The 21,419-nt window shown below is 43.3% G+C and overlaps 2 protein-coding genes across 5 annotated transcripts in view; both read left to right on the top strand.

The window, feature by feature from the left end:
* The window catches only part of CHL1 (cell adhesion molecule L1 like), a 607,847-nt gene that overhangs the window by 464,253 nt on the left and 122,175 nt on the right, over nucleotides 1-21,419 (top strand). The window lies entirely within an intron of this gene.
* LOC102075469 (contactin-6) overlaps nucleotides 1-21,419 on the top strand; it is a 132,882-nt gene that overhangs the window by 104,982 nt on the left and 6,481 nt on the right. For all 4 annotated transcript variants that reach the window (XM_074550327.1, XM_074550326.1, XM_014269258.3 and 1 more), the window contains 8 exons: nucleotides 8,815-8,942; nucleotides 10,994-11,169; nucleotides 11,512-11,629; nucleotides 12,437-12,595; nucleotides 12,688-12,837; nucleotides 16,874-16,944; nucleotides 19,080-19,314; nucleotides 19,815-19,930. In XM_074550327.1, coding sequence (XP_074406428.1) covers nucleotides 8,815-8,942; nucleotides 10,994-11,169; nucleotides 11,512-11,629; nucleotides 12,437-12,595; nucleotides 12,688-12,837; nucleotides 16,874-16,944; nucleotides 19,080-19,314; nucleotides 19,815-19,930 — 1,153 coding nt within the window. The remainder of the gene's footprint in view (nucleotides 1-8,814; nucleotides 8,943-10,993; nucleotides 11,170-11,511; nucleotides 11,630-12,436; nucleotides 12,596-12,687; nucleotides 12,838-16,873; nucleotides 16,945-19,079; nucleotides 19,315-19,814; nucleotides 19,931-21,419) is intronic.

The raw sequence follows: 21,419 nt of genomic DNA, 5'->3' as shown, positions 1-21,419 counted from the left end.
GTTGGTTGTAGGCATTTTCCAGTGCCACTGGATTTTGGAGGAACATCACACATGGCAGCAGCCACAGGAATCACCAGAACTGCTGATTTTGGCAGAAGTTTTACAACCAAAGGCTTGTCAGAAAACACCCCAAACTCTCCTGAAGTGCTTTCAGTCTTCCCTTCTTCTCCATCTTTCTGGTTATTTTATTCTTGTTCCCCACGCTGAGAGTGAAGGCAGGGGAATGGAAACTTTGACTGAAAGATGAGGAGGGAGATAAGGAGAAGGAAGAACGAGCACAGATGATGGGAAAAAAAAAAAAGAAATACTTTATTTTTTTTCTTCTTTATCTTATTTTCCTTTGTTTTCCCCCTTTCTTCTCGCTCTGTTCTGTTTCCATTTGAAGTCAAGGCACTGCAGAGTAACGAGGAGGCAGGAGGGGACCCCCATTGCTACCTGACCCAGGCAGCAGCCAGAGGATATTGGTGCAGGGGAAGGCAGCAGAAAAGGGTTTTTCCTTTCTTTTCTCTCTTCTTGGAGAGTTTCACAACAGAACCAGCCAGCAAACCTAATTTCACCCTGCACTGAGTGCTCAGTGCCAGTGTTTAGCACACCAGGTAATGGGAGCATGGAGGAAGTCAATGAAGCTGATGTTCTCACGTGAAAAAAGAGGATTTATTCCAACTCCCCTCTGCAGGGCACCTCTCTAATGCAATTTGAAATTGCTCCCACTCGAGTTATGACAGCATTGTTAAGGGAAGCCTTTCCAAGGGGTTGTTCTGCTTGCTGAGATGTCCCAGGAAATCTGCCACTCTTCCCTTCAAAAGGAATTGCAATAATCCAATCTCCAGGGAGTGTCAGTGCTGTGCCCTCTCCCCCTTGCAGTCTCCTGTCCCTGCTCCATGCACATTCTCTGATGGATGTTCAGGATTCCATCCAAATCCAGACAATCTCATTGGATCTTTTTCCACTGAGCAGGCTGGGAATCAAGGTTCCTAATTAGGAGTTTGCAGGAAAAAAAAAAAAAAAGTAATGAGAGAATTCTACTTTCTGTGCTTCTCTTCCAGTCCAAGTTGTGCTGCCATGCACATTGTTGCTGCTGATGGTATTGCTGCAGCATCCAAAAATGCCAGTGTGGGATGGAAAATATGCACCAAACTTGGAAAATGTGCATCAGATATGGAAAGCATGACCCAAATTTGGAAAGCATGCACCAAATATGGAAAACCTGCACCAAATTTGGAAAACATGCACCAAATATGGAAAACATATACCAAATATGGAAAACCTGCACCAGATTTGGACAACATGCACCAAATTTGGAAAACATGCACCAAATTTGGAAAGCATACACCAAATTTGGAAAGCATGCACCAGATTTGGAAAACCTGAACCAAATTTGGAAAGCGTGCACCAAATATGGAAAACCTGCACCAAATTTGGAAAGTATGCACCAAATATGGAAAACATGCTCCAAATTTGGAAAGCATACACCAAATTTGGAAAGCATGCACCAGATTTGGAAAACCTGAACCAAATTTGGAAAGCATGCACCAGATTTGGAAAACCTGAACCAAATTTGGAAAGCATGCACCAAATATGGAAAACCTGTACCAAATATGGAAAACATGCTCCAAATTTGGAAAGCATACACCAAATTTGGAAAGCATGCACCAGATTTGGAAAACCTGAACCAAATTTGGAAAGCATGCACCAAATATGGAAAACATGCTCCAAATTTGGAAAACATGCACCAGATTTGGAAATCATGCACCAAATTTGGAAAGCATGCACCAAATATGGAAAACATGCTCAGGATTTGGAAAACATGCACTAATTTCTTGTGCCTGTTGGTTGGGCTCCCCCTGGAGCTGCAGGAAACCCGGCTGGATGGGGTTTGGAGCACCCTGGGATAGGGGAATTTGTCCCTGCCCATGGCAGGGGTGGAATGGGATGAGCTTCAAGGTCCCTTCCACTCCAAACCATCCTGGCATTCTCTGATTCTGTTTTGGGGTTTTTTGGTCTCTGATTCTATTCCAGGGTTTCTGAAATCCAAGCAGGGCCATGCTGGTGTCAGCTGCTTGTTGTCTGGACAGAATTCCTTAAGGTTACCTGCAGGTTTTATTGTTCTTGTGCTCCTGAAGTGTGTTCTAACAAGAAGAGGGAAGCAGCTTCCTGCAAGTGAATGAAACTCCCACACAGAGGGCAATTCAGGCCCTTCTGTACTGGTTAAATTCTACTAAAATCCCATATTAAGGGCTTAGTTTTACATCTGGAGTGAATTTTGTTGTGTGAAGGGCTGAGTCAGAGCTCCTGATAGTGCCTGGATCATAAAAATGATGATTAATGGTGGGATTAGAATAGTGGCAGTGTGGACATCCCACCCTGCACTGGAACAGCTTTTGTCTGATGTAGTGGAGTTACAAAGATTTCATAAAACCAGCAGAACTTGGAAGATAAAGAAATTGGCAGCTGTTTTATTTGGCAGTTCTGCTCCTTTTCTGCTTTTCTTTCCCATACACACAGAGGTGCTGTTGCCCAGTATTCCCTGGCTGCCAGCTCTGGGACGTGTCACCACAAGACATTTGGGCACATTTGGGTGCTTTTGTCACTTTTTTCCTTTGGCCATCGCAGAGGAACATCTGCCTCACATTTAATCCTTGAGTGTGTTACAGACAGAGCAAAACAATTTTTGCTATTTGATGTTAAAGGCAGCAGCAGCTCCTGAAAATCCTGTGTTTTCTCTGGAATCTGTATGATGGAGTACAGCTCAGTTCAGATGGCTGTATATATTTACATAAATAAATATTTGTGGTCCCAATTGCAGGGATTTGATGCAAAAATAATTCTATTTTTAGGAAGAGAGGGAGAATTTTAAGAAATAGGATGGAAGAGTTCTAGCGTCACGTTTAATAATTTCTAATAATATTATTTTCTACAATATTTTAATAAGACTATTCAGCTGGATTGTGTTTTGATCCAAATAGTTAAAAGATTATAATGACATTTATTTGATTCCCAGTTAATTGTCAGTCAACCCTGAAGCTCATTTATATCAGCATGCAGATAAGGAAAATCTTTTTAAGCGCAGTTTATTAAATGGCAACACTATTAGCATACAAATTATGCTCAGAATAGAATAAACAGGTACAAAGATCATTAACATATGATACAGACAGTCAGATCTCAGATGGGATTCAGTGGGACCTTTTCAAAAATACCAGGGCTGTCAGCAGCAGGGACAAGTCATTCACTCAGCCAAACTTTGCTCACATTTCCATCTGCATAAATCACTGCTAATTCCAGCTCGTTTGGGAGTTGTGCTCATCCTTCTGCCCCTCACTCACTTCCCTTTGTAGTTTTTTAATGCAGCCTCTCCTGCTCCTCAATCTTGGTAAAATTAGAGGAGTCAGATATTGTCTCAGTGTCTGGCAGCATGTCTGGAGAAATTTATAAACAATATATCTCTTTGCACAGCCTGGAAATAAAGAGGGGGTTTGCTCCTGAGCAGCAAAGGGAGGCTGAGCAGACATGGTTTCAAATAGGATTTCTCAGATAATAAAAATTACTTTGCCTCTGATTTCATCAGATCCAGATTCCTCTCTTTTTATCAGCAGAGCGCCGTGATGAGGCTTCAGTAAGGCTGGGAGGTGTCAGATGTGAGAGCAGACAGGAGACAAGGAGAGGGAATCTGTACAAAGTACCAGGGTTACTTTATTTGGAAAAGAATTACACCCTCGAAGGGAGAGCTGCCCTTCTGGCAGTGCTGAAAGCTGCAGAATCCACCCAGTTTTACACGGATCCAGCTCAAGATTTTGATGGGGATTTCAAAGCCCTTTGCTGTTTGAATCCATGCATTTCATATCCATGAATTAACATCCCCCTCTCCCAAAAACACATTGGCTGAACAATGCGGCAGTGCACAAAGCTACCCCTGCTGCACTTTTAAATCTAATGACTTGACACCTCTTTCTTTTCTCAGATTTTATTTCTTCCCTCAGCCTTGTTAAATACATATTGTTCTTTCATGCTCTTAAGATCAAAGCAAATAGCCATCAACAATCTTTTGTTCACACGAGACAACACGCCCGGAGTTGCTTTGTTTGGCCTGGTTAATTAAAAGCTGCACCTATCATCCCTGCTTGATTTCTCAAGTTCTTTACTTAAAAAAAAGTATGTGTGACAATTTTAATGAGCTCTCACCTCTTCCCCACAGCCTCTGGCTTCTGCACAAACTTTGCAAACTCTTCTTTTTGAACGTCACACGGAGCTCTGGCTCCAGCAGATCCCAGGGAAGCTGTTTGTTTTCCTGCCTGCACATGGAGCTCATCTCCTGATGGAGGCACTCAGAGGGGAATTTCAATATTTATATCTGGTGGGTTTAAAGTGAAAGAGAGTCAGGTTAGATTAGGAATGAGGAAGAAATATTTTACATTGCTGGTGATAAAATGCTGTCACAGGCTGTCCCTGGATCCCTGGCAGTGCCAAGGCCGGGCTGGATGGGGCTTGGAACAACTGGGACAGTGGAAGATGACCCTGCCCATGGAACTGAATGATCTTTAAGGTCCCTTCCAACCCAAACTGTTCCACAATTCCACATGGAATAATATTTCTGTGTATTCCCAACTTGCCCTCTGTGCAGGAACTTTGCATGAATAGTCAGAACTTGATTTTCATAATTTCATTTGCTCCCAGCAGCTTGGTTTAATTGAGCTGCTCACCCAGAGGTAGCACCAGGCAGGAGGACAGGAGAAAGCAGGACTCTGATCAGGATTTAAGCATTTTGTAAATCAGAAATGCCAGCCTAGAGTTAGGCTGGGCTTAAGCAATTCCTTGGTGCCTCAGAGCTTTATGAACTGAGCTGGGCCCTGAGTTCTTCCTTCTCCTCCTTCTTTCACAGCTCTGCATTTATCAGATCTGCTTCACATCTTGTGCTTTTGGGCCCTTGACAGGCACTTATTTACTTATTGAGAGAAGTCCAGTTTTCCTGGCAGGCAGAATATTCTCCTTGCATTGTGTTGGACAAGTTAAACTTTTCTGTCTCCTCACAGCACTTGGAATTACCTCGTCTTGTGATGCAGCTGCTAAGAATTATTATCTATAGCCTTCACACAGCCTCAAATGTTGTGAAAAGGAATGGTTTCCAGCAGGTGAGACGTGCCTTTCACAGCTTCTTTTTAAACCATTTGTCAGAGCTTGATCCAAAGCCCATTAAAGACAATATTCCCACAGCCTTGTGCATCACAGCTCCCTGATTTGGGAGAGAAATGGGAGAGGACAGAGTGCAGCCCCCTGAACCCACCCAGGGCACACAGTCCTGGCTCTGAGGGAGTTCAGGGCAATTTTGCTGTTCTTGGCACCCAGGGCAGCATTTCACATTTGTTGTTTGTCTTCTTGCATTTGAAATGCATCATCTCGATTTTCTGCTGTGCTCTGTCTTCCCATCCCTCTCCTATCCCAGATCTCAGGACAGCTGGAAATTTCTCACTTTTTAAAAACATTTTTTTTTCATTCCTTTCCCCACTAAACTAATTACAGCGGAGTTCTTTGTGCTGTTACACAAATTCTGCCTGAGTGTCTTATTTACTGCTCGCTCTAATTGTTGTTAGGTAGCGTGACCTGTTTCAAACAACTCAGGAGCTTTTATTTAGCAGATTTTCTCTCTGCTAAGCTCCTTTTTGATCCATTAAAAGAGCCATTCCATCCTCAGCCTGCCCAGCCATTGAAATATTGTTTCAGAGCAGCATTTCTTCAGATCAAACGTGACACTGCCAGCTCCTGAGTGGGTACAAACCCCTCTTAGTGGCTAAATGAGAGAGATGGGAATTATCAAGGTCTCAATTCATCATGAAGAATACAGGGATGAAAAATCTGAGGCATGACCAAACTTCAGTGGAAAAGCTGTAACCAGAATCCACAGGGGCTAAGATGGAGCTTTCAAAGCTTCTCCCCTTTGCTATTCTGTATTTTACTGACTGTTTTTTCCTGTGTATTTATCTACACTGAAGCCTTTGGGGTTGGAGATGGTCTTTTTATATTTTTTTTTGCTTTATGCCACTCCTGGATTTTAATTTGCACCTAAGAGCTTCTAGGTGCAACTGCAGTAAAAGTAACAGGTCATCAATATTTGATGGAAAGACACCGAGGTGGCTTGCTATGAATTATTATTCAGGTGCCCAATTTATGAACATTTGCTGATTCACACTGGAATCTCTTTGGGTACTGTTTGATGAACACCATATGTTACCCAGCCACTCCATTGCATCCTCTGTTTTATCACCAGCAGTTTTTGTGGTGGGAAGATGGGAAGAAAAGCAGCATTAATGCAAAAAATATTGCAGAGGCAGAAGGGGAATGCTTGGAAATGTTTCTTCATGCTCAAAGCTGCCTTTGGAACAGCCAGAGGTGGGTGAGGGAGAGGACCCAGGGCTGCTGTTCATGCTCAGCAGTGACACCAGCTCAGCTCATGGGATCACAGAATCATGGAATATCCTCAGCTGGAAAGATCCCACAAGGATCAGAAACAGCCCCAGGTGCCAAGATCCAGCTCCTGGCCCTGCCCAGACACCCCAAACCCCACCCTGGCATCCCTGGGAGGGTTTTCCAGAGGCTCCTGGAGCTCTGGCAGCCTCTGTGCCCATTCCCTGGGCAGCCTGGGCAGTGCCAGCACCCTCTGGGGGAAAAACCTTTCCCAAAAATCCAACCTGACCCTCCCCTGGCACAACTTCATTCCCCCTTCCCTATCCAAACAATACCCTTCACCCTTCTCCTATTTTGCTCAGTTCCTGTTCAAAATGATGGATTATTAAACCTGAACTTATTCCCTCCCTGTACCACGAGTGGCAAACCCAGAGCTGCTGCAGCACCTGGTGATTATTGCCAAGGAAACAAAGATTTTTCACCGAACCCTAAATCCCTTCCCTTCCCAGCTGTACAGGGACATCTCTGCTTGTCCTGGTCCCAAATACACCCTGCCCTGCTCAGGAGCAGACCTTTGTTAAGATGTGCTTAATTTTAATTTTAATTTTCCCTCTAATTTTATGAATTCCCACAGGGAAAGGTCAGATGATGGTGTGACATGTGAAATTAGGGGGGTATAAGCCAGAAGATCAGCAGAAATCCAAGTTTAGTGCTTCTCCTTCCCAGCTGAGCTGTTGGGAGGTGTGACAGGAGCAGGACAAGGTCTGATGTGTGTTCCACTCGCAGTTACAAATGTACAAATGCCAGAATGGGAAACAGAAACACACTGTGATGGGGGTTTTTTGTGTGTTTAATGGTTCTGATGCTGCTGCCAGCTCCAACTTCTGCTCTTGTGATTGTTCATTTCCTTTAATAATTCAGTACATCACCCAATCTTATGTTGTTAGTAATAAATATTAAATACCCAAGCTGTGATGCATGAATTAGATATTTTCTATTTTATGAAAGGAGCCTTGTATTAGAGTTAAATGTCAATTAAATGAGGGATATAAAAAATGATGCAGTGCTGCTGTGAGTGAATGGAGCCTGGTTTCCTGTGGAGTCGTGGCTTACACTGAATTTTTTTGAGTGTAAGGAAATGTGGCATTGGGTGCAGATTCTCTAATGCCTGTTGAGGAATGAGCTTAGTGGCAAGAGGAGGTGCACACAGGGACCCTGACCCCATTTTTATGGAACTTCCAGGACCTACATGTCTTAAATTTCTTCTAAATTCAGAAAAAAATTTATTCAAGTTCCACATTTACTATGTGGATGTTGAAGAACTGGGGGAAAAAAACCCCAAAATATTACAGAATAATATTTTCTGTGCTAATTCATTGCTAATTCAGATGTGATTTTAAAATCCTCTACTTTTGGATGTGTGTTCTGTGTGATTCTGTAGAAAATCCCCCAAATTCTGAAGTCCTGCCCTTGTATGTGACAGCAGAAGGGTCCAGGCACAGTGACAGCTTATCCCAGGAAATCACATCCAATCCTTGTCCTGACTTATATCCCAAAGCACCTCAAAAACATGAAAAAATAAAATATGAACAAGGTCAAAAATTAATTTTGTCCATAAAAGCCAGGAATGGTCCTGAAATTACCATTAAATGCAATTTCTCCAATTCTTTGAACACTGACATAAACAACTCAGTGACTCCAGTGTGGTTTGGGGGCCCCATGAGACAGTGATGGATTTGATTTGGCTCCTTGGCTTGTGAGGTGGCATTTGAGCACCTCAGCCAGTCTGATAATATCTTTTAATAATCCTGACAGAACTCCACAGGCAGCTGGGCTCACACACAACCTTAGCTTGGCTTAGGAGCACTGGGATCTGTAAAAAAAAAACCCAAAAATCAACAAAACCATGGTAAAATAGAATGCAAGTAAGTAGCAAGTTGAGTCTTTTGACTTTTTCTTGAGATTCCAGATTTTGCTGTAAGGAAGTCGCCTGGAGAAGTGAATGATCAACCCCAGTTTGCCAATAAAACACTTCTAATATAGAAATTAACAAGCAGAAGAGGCGAAAATTGGTTAACATAGATTCACCTTGCTGTAGAGGGGGAAAATCATAATGGAAATATTAAAATAATAAATATTTAAATACTAAAAGTCGCACTGCATTTCTGTTACTATTCCTCGGCCAGAAGTCTTCTTTATTTCTATTTTCCTATTGTTGCCCAGGAAATTGTGGATTCCTCATCCTTGGGAGTTCCAAGGCCAGGTTGGACAGGGCTCTGTCCCTGTCCCTGTCCTGTCCATGGCAGGGGTGGGATGAGCTTTAAGATCCCGTCCAACCGAAGCCATTCTGGGATTCTGTGGTTTTAAATAATAAAAAAAAAAAAAAAAAAAAAAATTTTGTCTGTTTTTCCCCAGGGTGGTGCTCCTGGAGGATGGCAGCCTCAGGATCTCCAACATCTCCAAGGTGGATGCTGGGCTTTACACTTGTGTAGCCACGAACCAGTTTGGAACCGCCAGAAACTCAGGGAACCTCATTGTTAAAGGTATTTCAGCATTTCCTTCTTTTATGGACTGAGATGAACTTCAGAAACCCTTCCAACCCAAGATTCTCTGATTTTGTAATATTTTATTTTAACATCCCTCTTTTCAGCAGTACCAGAATGGTGCTGTGTCCTGCAGTGTGAGCTCCTCTTTAAATTTGCATCTGGCAAAAATCTTTTAAATATTCACCTTCTGACAGAGCAGTTAGCACTGATCCAGCTCAGAGTGTGACCTGAGATGGGGCTGCAGCACAGCCAGCGATGAAAGCACCAAGAACTTCAGGGTTTCTGCAGCTCTGACCTCATTAAGGTTCTCCCCCTTTCACATGCCCCATACATTGTGGCAATATGGGAAAATCCCATTAAAACATGAAAAAAAACCCCAAACCTATTTTGTTTGGCATTTATGAAGTTTATTAAAACATCAAGTAACAACATGGTATAAAAATGATCTTGTTTGCAGGGAACATTTGTTTTTGTTTCCCCTCTGGAGAAGTTTGGGCTGTTCAATTATAGGCCTCATTGCTTCAGCATTATTTTCAACTGAAATGTCAGAACTTGGGAAAGCATAGCTAATGTGCAAATTAAGTTTATTGCTGCTCATTGAGTTGTTTATTCTTTGTGGGAGAAGTCTTTATTACACCTCCAGCACTCACATCTCCCCTCTTTTCTCCTCTGGAATGGGATTTGCCATATAATGCATGTTTGCTGTTGCTAAGCAAGATAGATGGATAAGGCAGAACCAAGAGCTTTTAAGAAGCTTTTAAAAGTATTTGAGATAAAAGTTTTGAAGGCAAGCCTATAAAAGAAATAAAAAATATCACCCAGGTGAACATTCTGCATTAGTGGGCTTGAGGAGGATACAAGAGGTGCAAGAAGATGGGAATACCATAATAAATTAATTTATGTTTTGTTATCACTACTAAAAAACACACCTCATGCCCAAAAGCCAGTGTAAGTCCCAAAGGGACAATTTTCAAGATTTATTTGGTGGAGGTAAACAGCTTCAGGCCAATAATAAAGGAGATTTCTTATGATAACAGCATGCCCAAGGCCAGGTTGGATGGGGCTTGGAGCACCCTGGGGCAGTGGGAGGTGTCCCTGCCATGGCAGGGGTGGCACTGGGTGGGATTTTAGGTCCTTTCCAACCCAAACCTTCCCAAAATTCTGTGATTTAAGAATCACCTAAATTCTGAAGTTAAGCTGTGATGAGCACTGAACTAACCCAGCTCGTGCACATTTCCTTCTCCTCCTCTCGCATTATTTTCAGATCATATTAATATTGTTGAAGTGATTCTGCTCTCATTTTCTACATGTGTCTAAATTCTCACCACTTTACAACACTTGCATGCACAAAAGCTTTATTCAAGGGAATTGCTTACAACAAAGTGGTTGTTATCTCTAATCTGTCTGCCAGTCATATCAACAAAAGTGCAGCCATATAAACCCATTTCTTTCCCCTTCAGTGAGCTGATACTTCCCTTCATAAGAGCTACAAGTTTGGGTCTCAATGTAATGGGTTAAAAATGATCAAATAAATAATTTTCCTGCCTGGGAACGTCTTTGAAGCTGTAACTTGAGCAGTGCTGTGGAGTAAAGTGCCACTGACATTAATACAGATTAAGGATGTCAATGTGTAAAGTGGAGATGAACAGCAATTTTGCTTCTGCTGCAGTTTTTGGCCAGTAGGATTCTTCAAGTTTGGAGAAGCATGGGCATGTTTTTAAGAGAAGTCTGAAGCTTTTGACTGAAATCATAACTATTAATTATGGGCTTTATCAAGTAGTACAATTTAGAGTGTTCCTAATATAAATATAAACTAATTTAGGGTGTTCCTCTCACATCTGCTCACTCTCAGGCACACAATGTGGTCGTGGTACTGCCATAGGAGTGATCTAAAATCATCTCTATTTTAGAGAGAATTCCCTTTATTACAGAACATTTAGGCCAGTTTGAAATCATTTCCCAAATGGCACAAACCTCCTTCAATCGCTGCTATTTTTATAAGTATTTCAATTAAAAATATATACATTTTTTTTTTTTTGTCTCCTCAGACAGGACTGTGATCACAATTCCCCCCTCTGACACAGATGCAACAGTTGGAGAGAGCATTGTGCTGCCATGCCAGGTGTCCCACGACCCCTCCCTGGACGTGGCCTTCTCGTGGTCATTCAATGGCCAGAGGATTGATTTGAGCAGGGGAATCCATCACTTCGAAAGGATTGGAAGGGTGAGTTTCCCAAACTCCTTCATGAAACTCTTTGCCACAGTCTTTACACGACACGGATGTTTATCGTAATTCCTCCTTGGCTGTTTATGTGCCTGGCAAACCACTGTTTCTTTACAAGGGCTGCAAACATTTATTTTTCTTCCCTAAATTTCATAAAGGCGCTTGAGTTATTTGTGAAGCCATAATAAAAATGTCCCCATGAAAGAAACTGATGATAGCTATGAATATTTTAATTTAAAAGCTGAATTTTGTATTAATATTGAGCAATTTATAAAAATGCCCAGTATGGAAAGCATGTTGTGAGTGATTAGTTTACTTTTTTTTTTTTTTTAATCTCTCCAGGAATCTTCTGGGGATTTGATGATAAGAAATATTCAGCTGCATCATTCTGGGAAATATGTGTGCATGGTGCAAACTTCTTTAGACAGTCAATCTGCAACAGCAGATATAATTGTGAGAGGTATGTCTGTAAGGGTGACACACTTACCTTCTAGAGGAATTAGGAATTCTTAACATCAGCTGTTGTTTAAATGATTCCTAGGATGTCAATTCCAAATCTCATTAGTGAAACGCTCTCTTTCTTTTACTCTTGGCCCCAAAATCGTGGCCAGCATGGTCCTGGTGTTCAGCCAACCCAGGGAAACCTCTGCAGTTCTGCCCTGGTGTCTTTGGCAAAAATTTTGGGCTACACAGATGGGAGGGAAATCCTTTAATTTCAGCAGTGTTTTTGTTTCCTTCAGGCATCTCTGGGTCACTGTGCAGGCTGGGAAAATCAAAATACCTCATTCCTTTCCCCTATTTGGAGATAATACAAAATAATATTTTCTAACTCAGCTTTTTACTGTCAGCAGTGAGGAAATGCTGTCATGGGAGCAGGTCTGTAAACCCTAGGAGAAATCAGAAACTTGTGTAGTGCACCATCCTGCATTTCTTCTGAACCTCAGTCTTGACTGAATTCAGTAGGAATTCTCAGACTGTTCAATGGTTCAACAAAAGACAACACCGGGTGCCTTTCTTTGTCAGACACAAAGAAGAAATCATTCCTTTGTTTGTAGTTTCCATGTTAGCGACGTCAAGACATTAATTTTCCTGACTCATAAAAATGTAATCCAGGCATGGAGCCATCATTTAGGGATTGTGCAGCTTTTATGACACTGCAGCTTCATGAATAATTCCTCTGAGTTGAGAAATTAAGAGTTGCCCAACCCATTCCAGCGGTGAATCTTCTCTTCCCAATACCTTCCTCTTAAAATGCTGATCGTGTCAGGCCCTCCAGGTTCACCAGAAGATGTTAAAGTTGAACATGTTTCTAGCACAACTGCTGGCTTATCCTGGAAGCCTGGAGCAGATAACAACAGCCCAGTGCAGATCTACAGTGTCCAGACCAGGACTCCCTTCTCGGTGGGATGGCAGGCAGTCGCCACAGGTGAGCAATCCAGGACTTGCCTTGGAATTTTTATTTTGTGTGTACCATTAATTACCTCAAAAACCCATTGATGGTGTCATGTTTGCCTTCAGCTCCCGAGGTCATTAATGGCAGGACTCTCAAGGCCACCGTGGTGGATTTAAGCCCCTGGGTTGAGTACGAGTTCCGCGTGGTCGCCAGCAACAGCGTTGGGATCGGGGAGCCCAGCAGGCCTTCAGCTCTCCTGAAAACCAAAGCAGCAGGTGAGGCCCTGCTTCCTGACAAGCTTTTCCAGCTCCCAGCCTTGGGAATTTCACTGCAGCAGAGCCACTCATTCCTACAGGGTCATTTACCCAATTCCACGGGCAGGGATCCAGCGTGTTCTGTGAGAACGCGTTACTGGATGGGACTTGGGGCAACCTGGGATTGATGCCTCAGGTTTAGCTTTTGTATTTTCAGATTCTGAGCTGCTTTAGAGTGTGGGTCTGGGCTTCATATCAGGGCATGGTGAGCTCTCTTCACAGAGTAGGGAGACAAAACAATTCCTTCTCTAGCTTGGGACAAAAGGCAAATGATCCAAATCTCAGCCCAAGAGCACAAACCCCGTGGGCTGGAGAGAGAAAAACAAGCAGGGTGGGACTGCCTGGGCTAAAGCTGGGATGGGACAATGAACTGCAAGGTGCAAATGGAGCAGAACTTATAAAAGTGAGACTGGTTGTGACTGGTTGTCCATTTTGGGACCATTTTGGTTCATCTTGGGTGCAGCCCTGGCTGGGCTCTTGTGCTGTCCAAGGTGGATCCTTTTAAGGACCTTTTGATTTGGGACCTTTAATTAAGGTTAATTAAGGACCTTTTGATTAAGGACCTTTGATTGAGGCCTTTTAATAAAGCCCTGCTTTATTTTTTAACTCCATCCATCCTCTGTTCTAGGGCAGCCTGCACAAGGCATCAGGACAGTGGAAGATGGTGGGACTGCATGGGCTTTAAGATCCCTTTCCAACTCAAACCCTTCTAGCATTCCATGACAAAACCTGGAGTTGGCCTATGTTCCTCCCTTTGATGTCTCCCACCCAACCTTTCACTCAAGCAATTGGGCACAACGATTTTTGTTCTCCCAATTAAATCCAAGTTTTTACCCTGCTCAGGGACTTGCACATAAAGTGATAACTCCACTCTCTGAGTGTCCCTTGGCTGCAGAGGTATTTGATATCTGAGCATCAGGAGGAGCAGGATAATTTTAACTCTGGATATTGGATGAAATAAATGACAGCATCCAAAGCCCAGTGAAACCAACAGCTTCTACTGGCTCCAGAGTGGAATATTTTCTGTCTGTCTGTCTGACCTTTACTCATTTATCTTCTGGGACTTGGCACCTCAGGGGAAGCTGCCTCATTCCTGGGTGACCAACACTGTCAGTCCTTTGACCTGCTCAGTTTGGTACAATTTATTTGCAGCCCAAACCTTTGGTTTGTTTTATGTTCCTCCCAGCTCCCTGCTTATCAACTGTCTCCCACCTATAAAATCAGTGTTTATGGGATGGAAAGCAGTAAAATGGAAGCAGCTTTTACAATCCACTTTCTCTTCTCTGTTTATCTCATTTGCCGAGCTCTGAAGTTTGGCAAGCTGCATTTCAGGACAGAACTCAAAATACAGTATTGTACATTATACAGAAGAAAACACGTTTCTTTTAGAATGTGGAATCCATTTATTTCTGGGGAATAGAATCCCAGAATGGTTTGGATTGGTAGGGACCTTAAAGACCATCTAGTTCCAACCCCAGCACCTTCCAGAGGAGGTCAGATTTTTTAAATTTCCCAGCAGAGTATCTCAAATGAATATTCTCCATTACATGATTGATCACAAAGACCAAATTAATCTTGAGAATGTTTTTGTGGCTGTTACCACCGTGGGGCTTTGTAAAGTGGGATATTCAAAACCAGACAGGCAGTGAAAGCTTTCATCTTTTAAAGCTTTTATTTATTTATTTCTTAGAGGGATTCACAAGACTGGGGCAACGAGGAGAAAGAAACAATAAAATTATTGTTATTTATCATGGCAATAACAGAAGGAAGATTATTTCTGTGCGCTGTAGCTCTGTCTGAAGTTTAACAAAAGAGACAGAAAGACTCACTTCAGGTTTTAGCTGCTTAACTCCTTCACTGCTGCAAACCCCTGTCTCCAAAAGTTGCAGTGCAGTGGGACAATATTGGCTTTTATTAATATTTTAGTCAGAATAGGAACCTGAAATCGGCAGGGCAGTGTGGACAGCAAACACACGGCCAGGAAAGGGTGAATTTGAGCTGTTGTAATAACTATTTTGGCAGCTAAAATCTGAGCATTAGTAGATTTGTGAATGCAAATGAGCCACTGTTCATTTCATTAAAATGGAGCTGAGAATTAATTGAGCCTCTGTTGGTGCACTCAGCTGTAAATTTTCATCTGTTTCTCAACTCCGACCCAGTTGAGGCTCTGCTGAGCCGCAGCACAAAATTCTCCCCTTGCAAATGTACAAGTACCAAACACATTTAACACATGAGCTAATTGAGCATCACTTGGTTCATGAAACAGTGAAACACCAGGCTTGAGAGTTTGTTTTGCTGTTTCCATGCCGTTCTTGTCAGTCTGAGATTGTTTGCCTCTGATGCGCCCAAAGACATTGATTGTGAGTGACAAAAATGAACAGCCCTGTGAAACCCTCCAGGAGAGCCCAGGCTGTTTGCTCTCAGACTCACTCTTATGGCTGCACAGCAAAATTATTCTGAAATTCCTCCCATTTCTAGAGGATATTTATTTATACATGGACTAGAATCTGGAAATTATATATAATTCATATATTTAATTATAGATAAATTATGTTATGGGTTGGCGTCAGTTTCTGTGAACTTTAAGCACTGTTGCTTTTATTGCCACCCTTGGAGCTGCGTTAATGCATTTGTCAATGGGAAGGACAAGCAGATTTGGTAAAATTTGCCCAAAATCTCTGGGAAAAAAGGTTTCTGAGATGCAAACATCCCTCCTATTTCTCACCCTACACATCATCTTTTCAGACAGTGAGAGCTGAATGAGGACAATGACAAAACAATCTTGAAATTTCTGAAAATAAGATTTGAAGATGGTACCACTAAATGTCCTGTAGCGGGTTCCCGTCTCTGCCCATTCCAGGGATGTCCTCTTCTCTTACACTTCTCCAGCAGCTGAAAAAGAATATGATATCATGGAACCATAGAATGGGTTGGGTTGGAAGGGACCTTAAAGAAGAAATATAAAGCAAGTGGCAGGAAATGCTGATATTGTCTTTGGCTCTCCACCATGAGCCCCTTCAACATCAACAAAGTCCCCTGATCTCAGTCCTGTACCTCTCACACACCTGTGGAATGCTGGAGAAATCCAACTCTCATCAACCAACTTTTGGGTACCTGTAGTCTTGGGAGAAGGAGAAAAGCAATTTGTGAGTTTTGAATTCACTAAGATAAGCATACAACCAATTAAAAAAATTAATATATTGCTCCAACAACATGTTTACTGAACAAATGCGTAATTAGTAAATCAGTAGTGTTGCAGCTACAGTCTGAATGGAACATCATTTTGCCAATTAGTTGATGAGGCATAATAATGTCAGATACTTGATGCTCCCAGTTCTTTAATTAATTTTTTGAACCAGGGTACTCATGTATCAAATTCATCTATGGCTTCAGCCTCAGAAAACGTGTAAACATGATTTCATTTCATTTCAAATGGGCTGCTGTGCAATGTAATCCCTGTTCCACTGTTGAGAGGCTGCAGGTGAGGTAGGAAATGCTTGGATCACCCCCTTGGAAAGACCTCCAGGAACATGGAGTCCAACATTTGGCTGACCAGAGCTGGACACAGCACTGGAGGTGTGGCCTTAGCAGAGGGACAATGACTGCCCTGCTCCTGTGGCCACACCATTGCTGATCCAGGATGGTGACCTCGGGCTTCCTCCCCACCTGGGCGCACCTGGCCTCATCTTCAGCACCCCCAGGTCCTTTTTTGCTGGGCCACTTTCCAGGCACTCTTCCCTCACCTTGGAGTGCTCCATGGGGCTGTTCTCAATGGTTTGTGTGGTTTATGGTTTATGACCCAAGAACAGGACCCTGCACTTCACCTTGTTGAGCCTCACACCGCTGGATCCAGCCTGCCCATATCCACACTCCCACCCAAATTAGTGCCAGCTGTGAACTTTCTGAGGCCCAGATCAGCCATGAAGACACTAAACAGGGCTGGCCCCAAAGCTGAGCCTTGGGGAAGCTGCAAACTCCAACCTCTTTTCTCCTCCAGTTCCCGTGGTGGCACCCACGAACATCGGCGGAGGAGGAGGGAGCCGCTCCGAGCTCGTCATCACATGGGAGGTAATTCTGAGCTCACTGAACCTCAGCTGTCCAACAGGGATAAATCTGTGGGTGAAACCACAGCCCTGCTGAAATCCAAAGGCTTTTGGTCACCGGCTTTGGTCGAGCCTGGATTTCACCCTGGATGTGGAGAGCAAACAGCCTGTAAGATATACAGCAAGTTTTCTGTGTTATAGGGAACAATTTGTGAAAATAAACAGTTTAAGAGGCATGTTGTAAAGATGTTTAGAAGTCTGCATAACCCTCTTATCTCCATTGTACAGGAGGTGCTTAACACACTAATCTGCTTGGCCATTTTCTGCATTTACATTTTTCCTACTTTTGTTTACATGTTTTCCATTCTGGAACACTGTGCTGACAAGACATATCCTATTATGCGTTAAAGGAGATGAGCCCTTTAATTCTGCAGCACTCCAGCGAGAGCAGAGAATACACATTTCCAGAGCAGTTAATGCCAGACAAGTTGCAAAGGGTGAGTGCAGGTCATTTCAGAGAGTAGAAAGTGAGTGCTGTGGGAAGGAGCCTCCTTTTCCAGCCTCCCAGCAGCTTCCCACAGGCACTGGGATGAAGGCAGGCAGCCTCTGGCAAAGCCTGGGAAGTGATGGGGTAGGTGCTTGGTCAAAAAAGTGAAAAATCAGATCAAAAGAAATTTTAAAAAATCCCCACTAGATAAATAACATTGCTGATGTTTTCCCCTCCCCGTGCTGCAAACAGAGTGAAATTCCACTTTCCCTGAACTAAGTTTTCCTCCATCTGCACCTTTCACTCTTTTGTTTCATTTTCTCCTCTTTGGGAGGAGAAGAACATGAAAATAGAAAACAACCTGAGAGGTCTCAATCAAATTATTCTGTTGGACTCTGTATTATGTCCCGGAAAACAATCAGAAGAAATCATAATTATGGCCAGCAAACAACATTGAACACGACTCTGCGGCTTTCTGTGATGAACTCACTAAATGTCTTGATTAAATCTGAGGTCACAGAAGCCTCAAAAACAAATTAAATGCTCTAGAAAGTAGCTTCGACTCCTATAAATCCCCAGTGAGGCACCATCTCTCTCATTTAACTCTCTCAGGGCTGGAAAAGAGATGGAAAATGGAATATTGGGTGTTGGTAAAACACTGAAGGAAATACATGTGTTACAAATGCCAGGGCAGGCTTATTATCAGGATTTTTATTATTAGAATTAGAAGGAATTTATGATAAAAATAACATAAGTGCCCTGAAGTGTTCTGAAGTGCTTCCAGATTTCCCCCATCATCTCACACGGTTTGTGCTCCCAAGAGTTTGCAGAAGATGTTGGGGTCAGCACTCGGGTCCTGACCCTTTTTCTGTCTTTTTGCACCATTTTCCATGCCTGCTTTTCCATGCCCCTTCCTTTCATGCAAGACTCCGAAATAAATGCAGTCTTACTGAGAAACACTTCCTTTCTCCATTTAATCCTGATTTTATTTCATAAATGTCCTCTTGCTTGGAGAATGTGGAAGTATTTTTATCCATGAAAAACCAAACTTCATGCTGGACACGGTGTTGCTGTAATTGCCTTTTCAGTTTGAGCCTTTCATACGTATCTTGACATGAGATTTTATTAATAGAAACATTAATTTTGCCATGTTGACTTGCAGGAACATTTCTGTTCTGAGAACTTAAATAAGAATATGTTCATGCACTTGAGGCTTTTTCCTTGCTGAAAAAAATACATCAGTACTGTACTCAGAGGCAGGCAATTATACAACTGACACACATTTCTTTGTATACATTTGTTCCTTCCCAGCTCTTTTTTTCCTTTAAAATAATTTATTTAAAATTAGCATTCCTATGCCCCTTTGGGGAAAGGAAAAAATCTACAAGCTACAACTTGTACTGAGTGAAATGCTTTTAATTTTGCAAACTTCATGCCTGAAAGAGACAACTTTAATGGAGCTGATCAGATCTTTTGTTTCTAAATTGATTGCCCCGATAGATTTATTATTTTGATTTTTATTTCAATATTACATTGACGGATGGGACAAACATTATTATCTTCTCCAAGGCACAGCCAACTAAATCAATAGCACTAAAATACAGTCAGGGACTGAAGATTCAATTAAAACTGTGGATACATGCAAACCTTTATTGACTGCCTTGTCACCACAGCCGGTGTCAGAAGAGCTCCAGAACGGGGAAGGTTTTGGCTACGTCGTCATGTTCCGTCCCCTTGGCTCCACAACCTGGACCAAAGCTGTGGTGGCCTCGGTGGAATCCAGCAAATACGTTTATAGGAACGAGAGCATCACACCCCTGTCTCCTTTCGAGGTCAAAGTTGGTGTCTACAACAACGAGGGAGAAGGGACCCTGAGCTCCATTTCCATCATCTACTCAGGAGAGGATGGTAACACGAGTTACTCTTATGGGAATGGGTGTGTTGCAGCAAGAGGTGACAGATATGGTCAGCCAGATCTCACAGGGTTTTTAAGGGCCCTGCCCAAACCTGCTAATTGGATATTTACAATAGACATGAGGCAAGAGATGGGGATCTGAACTAAAAATAGCAAGGGGCAAATTTTTAGAATGATTTTTCAGCACAGGGCCTGTTTTGACTAATTTGTCCCCAAGGTGCTCCTGCTGATTATATTGGGAAAACTGGGAGCCATTCAAAGGTGTTGCTCTCAGAGGGTTTGGTTCCTCAGACCACTCAGTGTGGCTGATCTCTGAAAACCTGCTCCAGCAGACAGGGAATGGACAATTCTGAGAGCAGGTTTTGCTGACATCCCTCCATAAGCGGAGAGCAAACCTCATGGTTACACCAGGGGCTCTTCCTGCTGTTTCCCCTCCCTTGCACTGTCCCTGTGGTCACAGCATGTCTCAGCAGCTCTGTTCTCCCTGTCCCAGAGCCACAGATGGCCCCGGCGGGCGCCTCAGTGCTGAGCATGTCGGCAGCGGTGGTGGAGGTGTCCTGGCTGCCCATCCCCTGGAACCGGCACACGGGCAGGGTGCTGGGCTACGAGGTGAGGGACTGGGATATGAGGTGAGGGACTGGGATATGAGGTGAGGGACTGGGATATGAGGTGAGGGGCTGGGATATGAGGTGAGGGACTGGAATATGAGGTGAGGGACTGGGCCATGAGGTGAGGGACTGGGATATGAGGTGAGGGACTGGGCTATGAGGTGAGGGACTGGAATATGAGGTGAGGGACTGGGCCATGAGGTGAGGGACTGGGATATGAGGTGAGGGGCTGGGATATGAGGTGAGGGGCTGGGATATGAGGTGAGGGACTGGGCCATGAGGTGAGGGACTGGGATATGAGGTGAGGGACTGGGCTATGAGGTGAGGGACTGGAATATGAGGTGAGGGACTGGGCCATGAGGTGAGGGACTGGGCTATGAGGTGAGGGGCTGGGATATGAGGTGAGGGACTGGGATATGAGGCGAGGGACTGGGCCACAAGGTGAGGGACTGGGATATGAGGTGAGGGACTGGGATATGAGGTGAGGGACTGGAATATGAGGTGAGGGGCTGGGCTATGAGGTGAGGAACTGGGATATGAGGTGAGGGACTGGGATATGAGGTGAGGGGCTGGGCTATGAGGTGAGGGGCTGGGATATGAGGTGAGGTGCTGGGCCATGAGGTGAGGGGCTGGGCCATGGGCTGACAGGCCTTGAAGTTGTCCCTTTCCTCTCCAGAATCCTTTTGGCCTTCTGGTTCCTCCTCCCAGTTAACAAACTGCTGCTTCCAAGAGCATGGAGATCTTCCCCTGGCTCTCATGAGCAGCAAGCCACCTGAGATAATCGGGAGGGTTTATAGCCCAGAACTGCAGCTCTGTCACAGACTTTCTGTGTTCAGATCTGGGGACAGGCACACGAGGCACTGCTGACAGAGCAGGGCAGGATAAATGTGCTCCAGAACTACCCAGAGCTTGTGCTGTGGTGCACTGAAAGGCTTTTACCTTCTCCTTCCTCTTAATAAAATCATTTAGGTTGGAAAATACCTTTAAGACCATCAGGTCCAACCATTAGCTCAAACATTTGAAGAGGGCAGTGGAGGAGTCCGTATCCCTGCAGGAATTTAAAAGCCCTATGGATGTGGCACTTGGGGACATGGTTTAGTGCTGGCTGAGTTAATGGTTGGACTTAAAGATATTTTCCAGCCCAAATGATTCCATGATTTTAGGATTAAGTACTGTCAGATATCATGCCTGGTCATTTTATTTGCATAGTGAAGCAATTTCTTTTTTTCTTTCTTTTTGTTTATTTGTTTTTTGTTTGTTTGTTTTTTTTTAATTTGAACATAAGAGGAAAACAAATCAAAAACACTTTAAATTCTATGCTACCACTGCAAGGTACAAATGAAGGTAGTAAGAGTCATGTACAGTCCAAAAACCTTCCTAAATCAATTACTCAATGAAAAAAAATAGCAAGTCTAAGTAGGTGTCACTGAATCAAAACTAGAGCCAGGATACAAAATAATTAAAAACCTTTTAGATGATTGAGATAAATG

The sequence above is a fragment of the Zonotrichia albicollis genome, chromosome 12 (assembly GCF_047830755.1).
Source record: "Zonotrichia albicollis isolate bZonAlb1 chromosome 12, bZonAlb1.hap1, whole genome shotgun sequence".
NCBI classification, from domain to species: Eukaryota; Metazoa; Chordata; class Aves; order Passeriformes; family Passerellidae; genus Zonotrichia; species Zonotrichia albicollis.
Note: the sequence above shows the minus strand (reverse complement) of the source record. Positions and strands in the feature narration are given on the sequence as shown.